At 40.5% G+C, this 12,401-nt stretch overlaps 1 protein-coding gene across 1 annotated transcript; it reads right to left on the bottom strand.

Moving 5' to 3' along the window:
- Positions 1-300: 300 nt before the first annotated feature.
- adat1 (adenosine deaminase tRNA specific 1) lies at positions 301-12,134 on the bottom strand. The gene is made up of 9 exons (XM_012867437.3): positions 11,874-12,134; positions 10,388-10,456; positions 9,330-9,384; positions 9,100-9,230; positions 6,240-6,843; positions 5,151-5,296; positions 4,884-4,983; positions 4,690-4,776; positions 301-1,252 (listed from the first exon to the last, which is right to left on the bottom strand). The coding sequence occupies exons 1-9, from the start codon at positions 12,013-12,015 to the stop codon at positions 1,120-1,122; spliced, it is 1,467 nt and encodes a 488-aa protein (XP_012722891.3). The 5' UTR covers positions 12,016-12,134; the 3' UTR covers positions 301-1,119.
- Between the last annotated feature and the right edge of the window lie 267 nt (positions 12,135-12,401).

Genomic DNA, 12,401 nt, shown 5'->3' with positions numbered 1-12,401 from the left:
GGGTCTTTCTGCATGGAGTTTGCATGTTCTCCCTGTGCATGCGTGGGTTCTCTCCGGGTACTCCGGCTTCCTCCCACAGTCCAAAAACATGTTAATGCTAATTGGTTACTATAAATTGCCCTTGGCGGTGTGAGCATGGTTGTTTCTATGTTGCCCTGCGACACCCCGCCTCTCGCCCACTGACCGGAACCAGCCCCCACCACCCTGCACAGATAAGCGGGTATATAAAATGGATGGATGGATTAAAATGAAAATAATTAATGTTTTGTGGCATATAACTAGACACCAATGCACTGGATATTTGTGTTATTTTTTTATTCATGAATCTGCTCCTTTTTTCTACAGTTCATTTTGCACTTTAAACATTAAAGTTCGGTGGAGGTCACCATTGTGAAATGTAAAGGGTTTGTGACAGAAGCAATGCTTTGCATAGAGTTTTTTCTTTCTTGGCAGGGTAGTTAAAGGGGGTGAGTGTTGGTGATTCAGCAATAAGAGGAAAACTGGGTCACTGTTCACACAAAAAGAACAACAACACGCTCTCACATTTCACAACAACAAAAAAAAGATGATCCCCAAGACTTTCGGGAAGATATTCTGAGGACAAGACAGAAGTAGGAACTGATAGAAGGTGAGCGTCCCGTTACATCTGGTAGAAAACCAGCTGAGTATCGTGTTTCATGTAGCTGTTTAACACTAACAGAAGGAAAACCCGACACACTGCTCCATCTGTGGGAGAAACCCAGGAAGAGTCGTAAAGCCAGCGCAGAGAGCTGAGACTTGCAGGCGGCTCCATCCCAGCTGTGTTTTCAGAGGGCTCTCGCCACACGCAGCATGAAGATAAAGACGGCGACCTGCAGACATCGGCCTCCCTGAACAGCAGGACAAAGCCGGGCGTCCCGCTGGGTAAACCTGAGCGACAGAGCAGCTGAGCCAACAGGCCGCGAGGGGAAACCAACGCTCTCTGGCGAACAACGTCTCTTTCTGCCATCACAGGGGTAAAAATCTGAGTTTTCTGCCGGTCAGCGGTTGTTTCCGAAACGTGACCTCCGAGTTCGCGCTGCAAACAAAGCCGGTTTTTCATGGAGCCCGCCGAGGACATTCCTGCTGCGGAGTCGGCTTTCAGTGAAACAGGAGGAGGTTTCTGTCGCTGCGAGGCCACAGGGGGAAGGCCTGCTGACGCAGCTGCTGCCAGGCCTGCTGGTACGGCCGGGAGGCCTGCTTATAGTCCCAGTAGGTGAGCAACTCTCCTGACCTGAACAAGACACAGAAAAGAGAGAGTTGGCCTACATTTCAAGTATTACCCATAAAGCTGCGACTAAAGGAGGGAATAATATTTGTTAGAGCTGGTTAGCAGGAAGTAGAATAAAAATGGTGAAAGACCCAAGCTGAGATGTACTGTGTCGCCAATAATTGAACCAAATGGGAGGGGAAATAAATACCTACAGTGGTTCACTCAGAGCAGACAATCCATTCCTGTCCTCTGGTAAATCTGGGACCTGATTCTGCATAAAGCAGCTAAAGTCTCTTATTTTGAAACAGCTGTTCACTCCTGAAAACAATGACTTGTGAGCTGTGCTACGTTCAAGTGCATCGGGTTAAAAACGGTCATGACAAACTCACAGCAAACATCCCTAATGAACCCAAAAGCTGTTTTAAGCAACTTGCATCCTCTCTTACCAATTTTATCATTTCATTGCTTTGAGAAATCAAAAAATCTAATTTTATCTAATCCAATCTTCACACAAAGAATTTATTTCACACAGTGAACATCATATTTATGGTTTCTTTACACTAAGAGTAATATATTTAAATGATATTCTATTAGTTTTTTATGATTAAAGCTAAGAAAAACACAAAGAAAGCTTGCTCAGTATGAGGGATTGCTGCAAAGCCATGGACAATGCAGACGACTCTCCCTGTGGCTCTACGCTCTTTCAGGAGGAGTGAATGGAGAAGCCATTGATTGCATCAACGTCGGGACTTTGATGCAATCAACTGGTTCCCTTATATAGGAAATATTTGACCAATCTGTATAATATGATTGAATTTGACTTTGTAAAGTGCCTTGAGATGACATGTCTCATGAATTGGCGCTATATAAATAAAATTTAATTGAATTGAAAAAGTTTAGTTTCTTTACAAAGTTAGAATTATGGCATACAGGACCAGTAAAAATCGATTTTTAATAAAGAAATGTTATTTTATAGCCAACAAACAATTATAGGATGATATCCTTCATCAAGGTCGTTGCTAAAGAAGATGGGTGTTCACAGAGTTAATATCCAAGCATATGAACAGAAAGTTTAGTGGAAGGAGAAAATGTCATAGAAATCGACGCAGGAGCAACAGCTTGAGGCGACTGAAGCAAAGCCAGTTCAAGAGTTTGGGAGAGAATCACACGTTGCTTTAAGTCTAACATGAAGTTTCCACGGTCAGCGATGGTTTGGAGCGCCATGTCACCTGCTGGTTCTGGTCCACTGGGTTTTCTGAAGTCCGCTGTCAACACAACCAACTAACAGGAAGTTTTAAAGCACTTCATGCTTCCTTCTGCTGACAAGCTTTGAGGAAATGCTGAGATTTCATTCACCAGCAGGACTTGGAACCGGCCCAGAAGTTAGTCCAAAGACCACAGTGGTTCTGTGCTTGATTGGCCAGCAGCCAGCTGAGACACCAGAACCGACAATTCAAAGCAACCTGGACTTCCTGAGCACCTGAGCAGAACCACAGGCTCATCTGCATTGGTGCTGTAGTTCATGCTAATACCAGGTACTGGGTGCATATACTGAACATTTGACTTTTAATGCAATATTCTCTTTATTCTAACCATCTAAAAGCTATATTCACCAGAATTAACCAAAATAACTGCTTACATTTTATCACTTTGTGTCTAATGGTTTTATTTGAATTACTGAAATAAATAAACCTTTGCATGATGCAGGATGCCTTTTTACAGACATCCTGTCTGTAAAAAGGAGCGCTACCGCAGGTCATTCATTCCTGCTGCTACAAGATTATATAACGCTGCAATATAATAGTAACCACAACCGTAATAAGCCACGTGTAATAACTAACGTACAATAATACGCAACTCATGTGAATTCAATCTCTGGATTATACGTATAACTGTATAACTGTTACAATTACTGTAATAAGTGTTTTGCAGTAACTACGTGCAATAATGAGCTATTGTCAACATAAAGGCCACTCATTCCTGCTGCTTCCTGATCATACTTCGCTGCTTTATAACTGTAACCATTATAGCAATTACTGCAACCATGCACCATAGCTGCAACAATAACTGTAATAATTTATGTGCAATAAGCTATTTATACAAGGTGCTATAACCTGTGCAATACGCCTGTGCATAAACCATGTATAAAGTGTATAATAACATATGTGCAATAACCTATTTATACATAGGATTGTATAGAATTGTAAATAGCTGTATAACTGTGTTTAACTCCTTCTTCTGACTTTTGATTATTGAGCCGATGGGACAAGTGAATTTCTCCATTGTGAGATCAATAAAGATTATCTTATTATCTTATTATGTTCTAATTTACTGAGAGGCACCAGCAGATCAGCAGTTTTTAAGACTCCTGTAATAATTATCCTGCTGCTGGATCGTTTGGACAACATTAACCAGATTAATAATTTATCTGCAACTTTCTTTGAACTTTTAATAAAGAGGAAAACTTCCTGGTGACTCGCTGGTTGGGTAACCGTGTTTCTGGGAGCCGCAGTTTGTTTTTCTTCAGGCGGGGAACAGCGAGCGACCTGTGCAGAGCACGAGGCGGATCAGGTTATCTGCTGAAACGCTGAGGAACAGAAGGACCTCTGTTTCCCCTCTGGCCAGGAGTCTCAGCCATCGGCACACAATGGGAGCCTGAACACACCGCATTCAAACGTGCACACAATGCAGAGACTTGTGTTTCCGCTGGTTCAGGGGACGTATTATAGATTTCAATCCTCTGCCAATCCGAAGACTGGTTCAGAGAAGGAACGTACCGGTAACTACAAATAAAATACATAAGATTATTGAGTTTTTCCCTAAAAGCTTCCTCTTCTTTTTAAAGGCAGAGAAAATACTTCGGGATCTCCTTTGCTGAGGAGCTTTTAAACTGACTCAAAGAGAAGCGTGCATGTGAACAGGGACAGCCCCAGCAAAAAAAAAAAAAAAAAACCTGCAGAAGATTTAATCAAAAGTAGTGAATACTGAATTTCAAAGGCAAAAGGACCTGCTTTACTTTTTAGTGCTGCAACGAACTGAACCATGGCTGAATTTAAAATCAACATGAATAAGATTATAGTCAAAGCCCTGAATTTTACTAACTGGGTGTAGCAACAAATTAATGCAACATGCAAAATGAGGTTCCTTTTATAGCAAAATAAACAAACAACACTAAAATCAATATGAATAAAATATTTTTGGAAGGGTTATTTTGAAATATTTGGTTATTTTGAAATATGTGAACTTAACTCTGACTACTGATTACTGAGCCGATGTGACATGAATTTCTCCAATGTGAGATCAATAAAGCCTTATCTTGTCTTATCTTAACTCGCTTCCTGATGCCTGGAGATTAATTTAAACCTTTAAGGGGCGTCTATATTAATAAACTCTCTACAAATAACGTCACTTAAAGAAAAATAAAATAAAATCTCACAGCTCTGACGCCCGTCTGTTACCTGAGAGAGTCGGGAAGGGCCGAAGGGTCGGTGGCCGCCACGAGAGACAGGAACGAGTGAAAAAGCTCCAGTTTACACAGAAGAGACCTGAGGAAACAACAACATGGACACAAACCTCAGGAAGGGTCTTTAATGACGGCAAACAGATCATTTCAGATTAGTATTGATCACCCTGGGTGATGTGAGGCCTGTACCTGGCCTTAGGCGTTCCCAGGACTTTCTTAGTGACGCCATGTTTGTAGCCGTTGGCAGTGACATCTAGTGGCTGATCTGCAACATTACACCAGCTCACGGCTGAAAGGCGAAAGAGATTCATTTGTGTCAAAGTAGAATTAAATCACATCATGAAAATGTGTTTTTCACACGCTAAAATCGCAGATGTCCTGACAACCTAAAGCTGAAACTGTGACAACGTCAGTAGAGGTTTATCTGTTGTGTTTCTGGGGTCAGAACGAACTGACCCGCTCCACACGGAGAGATGCGTCCCTGTGCGCCGCGGTGTTGGAGCTCGGTTTGGTTCTGGCTGAACGGGAACTCCAGGGTGGACTGCAGCAGCGTCGGCGGACAAACAGAGAAACCATCAGGAAGGTCAGACACGCGGGAGCACCTGCAAGTAAAGGAGAATTACACACATGCTCTGTGCTAGTTACCGGCAGAAATGGTAGGCTTCAGTTTAAATGGCCAGTTTCCTGCTTTTAAACAGTTTCCTGCTTTTAAACAGTGTCTGGCCCAAGCTTTTCTAATTTATATATTAGCACTCTTATTTGACGGTTTAAAACCCAGATAGTCTATTTTATACCAGGTGCTTTAAAAAAGTGTAGAAATAAGTTTATATTTTTCTTTAAAACGGTTTTGTACTGACAACAAATACAGAAATTAACACAACTGAGATATATATATATATATATATATATATATATACATATATATATATATATATATATATATATTTACCTATCTGTGTCTATCTCTTGCAAATGATAGATAGATAGCTAGATAGATAGATAGATAGATAGCTAGATAGCTAGATAGATAGATAGATAGATAGATAGATAGATAGAGCTGCAGCTGTTGGTTATTTAACCAATCGTTTAATCTATTGATACTTTTTTTTTCAAAATTTATATTATTCTAAAAATACTTACTTTTAGTAAATTAACATACCTCAATAAACGTGCATTTCGATCTTAGAAAAAAACACTTAATGCTCAATAAATGCAAATTTAATTATTAAGCTCCCTCTCTTTCTCTGTGCAACTACAGTGTTTTTTTATTACAAATATTTAATGAATAAATAAAGATGGACATTTGGACTGTATGCTCAGATATAGCTTTATGTCGAGCAAATAAATAAAAAGAAAAGCACTTCATTAGTATTAATGGAGGTGGCTACAGGTGCTGAATAAGAGCAGCAGACTGTTTCCAGATCAGGAGGAAGACAGAGGAATCTATAAACTGTCATAAAAATTAAAATGGCCTCAGATTCTCCAGCAGCGGACCTACAAAAGCTTCATCTCACGGAGTTGATAATATTTTCAGCAAACCCCCACCTGGTCACCAAGGCTCTGTGCATGGCCTCTGTGCTGTACGGACACTTTCCCACCACCACAGTGCTGAAATACAGCGCCCCCTGCAGGTAATGAGACAGCAGAGCACCCTGGAATCCCAGCACCCCCCAGCGGGCCAGTTTGTCGCTGCAGGACAGGGACAGGGTCGGCTCTCCCCGACCCGGCTTCACACGGAGGACCCCGGTGCTGTGGTACCCGGCCCCGGGGTGCAGGGGGTCGGCCGGGCCGCCTGGGACACACTTGGCGCCCGTCCTGTGAACGTCTGCGACCCGTGGATGTCCACCTTCTGCCTGCCTCGGGTCTTCAGGGCCTCCTGGTTTGAGCTCCGTCGCTGCTGCGGGAACCGACGCGCCTCCATCAGGTGCTGCAGCGGGACGAGTCCTGCGTTCAAACCGGTCCGTTTCTCCTTCCTTTGTCTCCTTCTCTTCCAGACGAGGCGCCTTAAAGGCTCCGTCTTCGCCCGGTTCCTCTGCTTTCCTTTTCAGGTTGCCTCCTCCGTCGGTCTCTCCACCGCTGCTCACAGATGCCACGGGGGGGCAAGGCTGGGCCTGGGAGTCAGTCATGGGAATGATGGAAGCGTCTCCGCCTGCGGATTGAAAAATTAAAAACTAAAATAGGACCCTCAGACAACTTCAGCTCAGAGATTTTACAGTGAAGCAGCAATAAGTGAAACGTCTCCTCCAGATAAACTGGCTGGAGACGTCTGAGATAAATTCTTCAACACGTTCTAGAAGATGTCGATGATCGGGCTGGAGGAGTTAAATGAGTTATTTTTAAATCACACCTGATATGATTATTACAAAACGGTGAGAGAAAATCACTTTAAAGATTTCATTGTAATTTCTGACAACTTAAGAAATTTAAAGATTTAACATGAGAGGAAAAAAAAATCTTGTTTTTTTTTAGCACAGATCACTAGAAGGTACGGCGGGACGATAATTCAATAATATTTATATCGATTGATAGACATGTGGTTCAATAGGAAAAAAAGTTCAATAAAAAGTTCAACAGAATTACTTCCTTAAGCATTCTAGCCATGTAGGTTAATTACAATCATTACATCCTCCCAACCAATCACAACGCAGACCCAGGACCGCTCCGTCACCAAGCTCCGCCCACTTCAAAGAGTTCAGAGAGCACGCGTTCTTTTTTCCTCTTTTAAGGCTTACAGTTTTGGTAAAAATTTGGTTGAATAAAGAGTTAAATTTGAATTCAGTGTTCTGTATATTTGCGCACTCAAATATATGATGTGAATTTCTTGATAAATATCGACATCGATCAATATGATTTCTATTTTATTGATATGCTTTTTTTTCCCTATATCGTCCAGTCCGACTAGAAGTGAACTGTTAAAGTTGGGCTTTACACCCACACGACATGATGCTGCCACCGCCGTACCTCACAGTTGGGATGCTGCTCTCAGGTTTGCTGGATTCCCACTTTTTTCCTCTAAATGTAACAAAGCTGCTGGTTTGCAGCAGGACGGTCCTGGGTTCAGCCTGCAGTCATTAAGCAGGGAGTTTCCCCGTTCCCTTGGCTCACTGTAGGGCTGATTTTATTATACCAAATCTGATTAATCAATTTTTCTTTTCGTCCCACAAAAATGAATTAAAGAATTCTTAAAGAAACTTGCTTTTATTTCATCTGGTAGTTGATCTGAATTCAAAGTGCAACTATATGCAAGCTGGGAAACATGCTTATAAAACGAGATGCCGTAGTAAAGAATGAAAAAATGACTAAATGTTTGCTGCTAGTGGTTTTATGCAATGAGCTGAGAACAGGCTTCACCTCACTGGTGTAACTATAAACTAACTTAAAAAAATGAGTAAATGAATAAATCAAATTGTTTTTCGTATTATTGCAAAAAAAAACTTCACTCATTATCTAGAAATGAAATCTCAAAGAATTGTAAATTCAATTGAATTGATTAAACCGATTTATTGCCCAGCCCTAGGCTCATAGTTCCCCTTTGGTCAGAAGACGTTTATAGAAGATACTGGGGTACAGCACCCGAAGAACAACACTGACATTATATTTTGGTTATGTAGTGGGAGCAGGGATTCGGAAAAAAGATATTTACCTATTTAAAATTTTGTTGGCAGCAGCAAAAAGAGCAATCACACGCAAATGATACGAACAAGAACCCCCTACGGTTAAAAACTGGACAGACAGTGTCGCAGACTTACTTTTATAACAAGCAAAATAGGAAGATTTTTGGGGAAAAAAAGGACAATGTATATTAATGTTAACTGACCAGCTGTTCTGTGAACGTTTGTTATATTTTTTTATCTTTAAAAACAATAAAATACGGGTGAAAAGTTCCCCTTTGGTGTGAGGGTGGGTGAAGGACGCCCCGCGGTGGTTTGGCCCTCGCCTCCGACTGCTGCAGACAGGCAGCAGTCGTTGGGTCTGCCATCCACTCATTTTTTTTAACTGTTTTATTCTGATTTTCCCAGGATGTCGCAGGCGGAAGCGGTGCGTTTACAACAAATACACCGACGCGCCTCCGGGTATCTCAGAAACGTATAAAGCCATGACATCAACAAACGTTTTAAAGGGAAAGTAATCTTACCGTACATAATCTAATTATTCTGGTATTTAGTCAAAAGTAATAATCTGATAATCCTAAATGACCTAAAAGTTGACAGTAAGAGTCAATTACTCGATGCAATCTGCTGGGTTCGCTTAGATAGAAAACATTTAAACCAATCTGGATGATTTAATGAAACTGACTTTGTAAAGTGTGTGAATTTGCACTATATAAATAAAGTTGAACTGAACTTTAAAAAAAAGAAGCAGTTAGCGCCTTCCTACTGTAGCTGGTAAAGCACACTGGACTTACAGGGAGTGTGGCTGGTGAAGAGGAGGAAGGAGACTCCAGGCTGAAGCCTCCACTTCCCTCTCTGGTCGGCCGGGCGAAATAGCGAGCCGCGGCGACCGCTCACGGCTCCGTGCAGCTCCTGGATCAGATACCTGCACACGGAAACCCGTCCACAGAGAGCTCAGGCGTCCACGGGGGAGGAAACGACTGCAAGGAGACAGCCCAGAGGGAAATTCTCCTCAAACACTCACCTGATGCAGCCCCTCCTGGCGATGACCTCTGCATGGCTGTCGTTGAGCACGTCACCTGGTTGAGCAAATAAAGAAAACCCATTTCTATCATTTATCAAAGCATGCTTTTGGTCCACAGCTAGCAGACTCATCTTTAAACTGCGTCACATTCAGACTTAAGGGAGACCAAGACGCTGAGGACATCTTAAAGGTGCAGAGCCACGTTATTTGACTTTTTATTTATTTATACATCAGTAGCTCACTCTGGTTACATACAAAGTTTTTATAAAAGATTATCACGTCCGGCTGGCGTATTAGTTGTTCTAAGCTTTGTTTTTGATCAGTCTGTTAGTAAATAAATCCTTTCGTGTTTATTTTTAATAACAGAGGAAGTACAGAACTGTGCATGCGCAGCAAGGGTAAAAACAAGGAAGTGGCTAACGGCTATTAGCATCTCCCAGCGAAACAACAAATAAAGGTCCTAGATTCAGTGAAAAAAAAATGCAAAAAAAATATGATTCAAAGAGGGAAAAGACTGGAATGTAGCTGGGAATACAGTATAAACGTTGGTGTTCACTGAAGCGGACGCTAAATCTGCCGAGGCTCAGATGTGACCGAAGAGTTGACTGACGTGAGTAAATGTTCTGATATGAGGCTCTTAAAGTTGCTGTAGATAATTTTATTTAATTAATAACGGTTGGTCTACAATCACACCGAGCTGCTGCTTTAATGTGAGGAATTGCAGAGGGTCAGGCTCAGTCCAGCATTATTTCATTTAGATTTATTAATTAGGCAAACCAGCATTATGATAGTTCTGTGATACTGTCACTAGATGGCGCCACTTCTATTTATGTCTGCTAATCGCGCCTGGTGCTGGGGCTATTATTATCCACAAAAAGGACCATAAAAACATTATCAGGATGGAGGCTTGGTGTATATAACCTTATGTTATCATGATCAAAGGGTTTTTGATCTTTTTTATAAGCATATAACGTGACTATATACCTTTAAAGGAACGTCCAAAGCGAATGTTTCCAAAATAAAATATGTATGCAAGGAACTGAAGGGATCATACAGACCGGCGGGACTCATGGCTGCCTTTCCGATACACTTAGTCCCAGTTCCCAGAGAAACCACCTCCATCTCCACTGGAAAACAAGAACATTTAATTTACTTCAGTTTATCAGGTAAAGATCCACACTTTTACACAGGGTCTATACATACTGAACCAGAGGGACAGAGTCTCGACTGTGCGAAAATTTTAAACCAGCTGTTTAGGTTTGTTTTGTTTTAAAGATGGCAATCAGCAGATTTCCGCTCCGCTGGCTCTGATCTGTAACACAAACACTGAAAAATACAACTTTTTCTCTCTAAATTGATCAAATACTAAGATCGCCCAATATATTTGGGTAATAAATGCACTTATAACATGTACTTTTACAAGTTTTACAAACTAGGAGTTTGATAAAACAGGTAGAGTTTAGGATTTAGCTTTCACAATGGAAATAATCCTTTAACTTTTCAAGTCCTGCTGGATTCAAAGCTACTACGTTTTTTAAAAGCATTGTTATAGATTTAAAGAAACGGCACCAAAACAAGTTGCTCTAAGACACACCTCAGAACAGGGGCAAAAAGAGGGGACGTGGGGGTTCAGTTAAAGAATTCAGACCAAAGCATTGCAGTTCCTCTTTACATAGGCAACACTGAATGATTTCAATATTAAAAAGAAGAGTTAAAAAGCCTGATATGTCCCCTTTTATTAGTTTTATGAAATACTTTTAGCTTCTGAGAAATCAAATGGGGTGGTTTGCTACTCCATAATCATCATCATAATTAACGGAAATCAGTCCAATCTGTCACTGTGTGTAATTAATCTACATAATATATACTGGGTTTAAGTAGAGTTACTAACACAGATCAACTTTACATTAATATTGCAATTTATTCACATATGTGGTGCTTTTTGTGGGTCTATTAAGTATTTATTTGAAAAGAGGAGAAAATGAAAAGTGTGGTAAGAATCTAAAGTAAAAGAAAAGAATGAGTAAAAATACAACTGGATGAGTAAAAATACAGTGTTGCAGCGTCTTACTAAAAATAATAATAATTATATATATATATATATATATATATATATATATATATATATATATATATATATATATATATATATATATATATATTACCACTGACAATAAAACCATCGATTGATATTATTATAATTATGGGTAAATGCCATATTCATAAAAATCGTGTTTAACGTGTTTTTAAAATGAGTGCAAAATGTTTTAGTCCTCCATGAGATGTATAAAAAATAGTCAAACATTGACATTTGTCAATGTTTGACTATTTTTTTTTTGCATCATATTTGTGATGCAAAACCTGTAAATTATTTACAATTGTTGTTCTCTGAATGTTTTATTTAGCTGTATTTGACCTTTTGTTAATCTTGCATAAGTGCCTTGCCTCGTTTGTAATTGTCTCTACGAGAAGTTGTAATAATGTATATATATAAAATAATAAAAAAATAAAACCATCATGCTGCAGTTATCGATGCCCTCTGACCTGAGTCCGAGTCTGGGCTCCGGGTGATGCGGAGCACAGCGGCCAGCAGGCTCCACTCTCTGCCCGGCTCGGGCTTCCCTCTCCGGGGCAGCCGGCGGAAACGCTCGTAACACAACTCGGCAACTTCATCCGCATTTATCATTATTAAACAGAAAAACGGGACATTTAATGTGATCAAAATGGTTGTTTTGACATTTATAGCGTTAGAAACGTGTTCAACAAGCCACGTGAAAACATCCTCCACAACACCGAGGAAGTACTTCCGGGATGGAAAAGAAGGCGGGACTTCCACAATAAAAGCCTGTTCAAAACAGGATTTTAAAATTGTTTCGATTTTCAAAACCTCTGAATCACCAGGCTTCATATGTAGTTGAACATTTACCCAACACAGTGCTTCTGTATCTTAAAGTGGAATATGGTCATGTGTAGTTCAGATTCAGCAGAGGTGGGCAGAGTAGCCAAAAATTTGTACTCAAGTAAGAGTAGCACTACTTCAACATATTATTAATCAAGTAAAATAAATTACTC

The sequence above is a fragment of the Fundulus heteroclitus genome, chromosome 2 (assembly GCF_011125445.2).
Source record: "Fundulus heteroclitus isolate FHET01 chromosome 2, MU-UCD_Fhet_4.1, whole genome shotgun sequence".
NCBI classification, from domain to species: domain Eukaryota; kingdom Metazoa; phylum Chordata; class Actinopteri; order Cyprinodontiformes; family Fundulidae; genus Fundulus; species Fundulus heteroclitus.
This window is presented reverse-complemented; position numbering and strand designations above follow the sequence as displayed.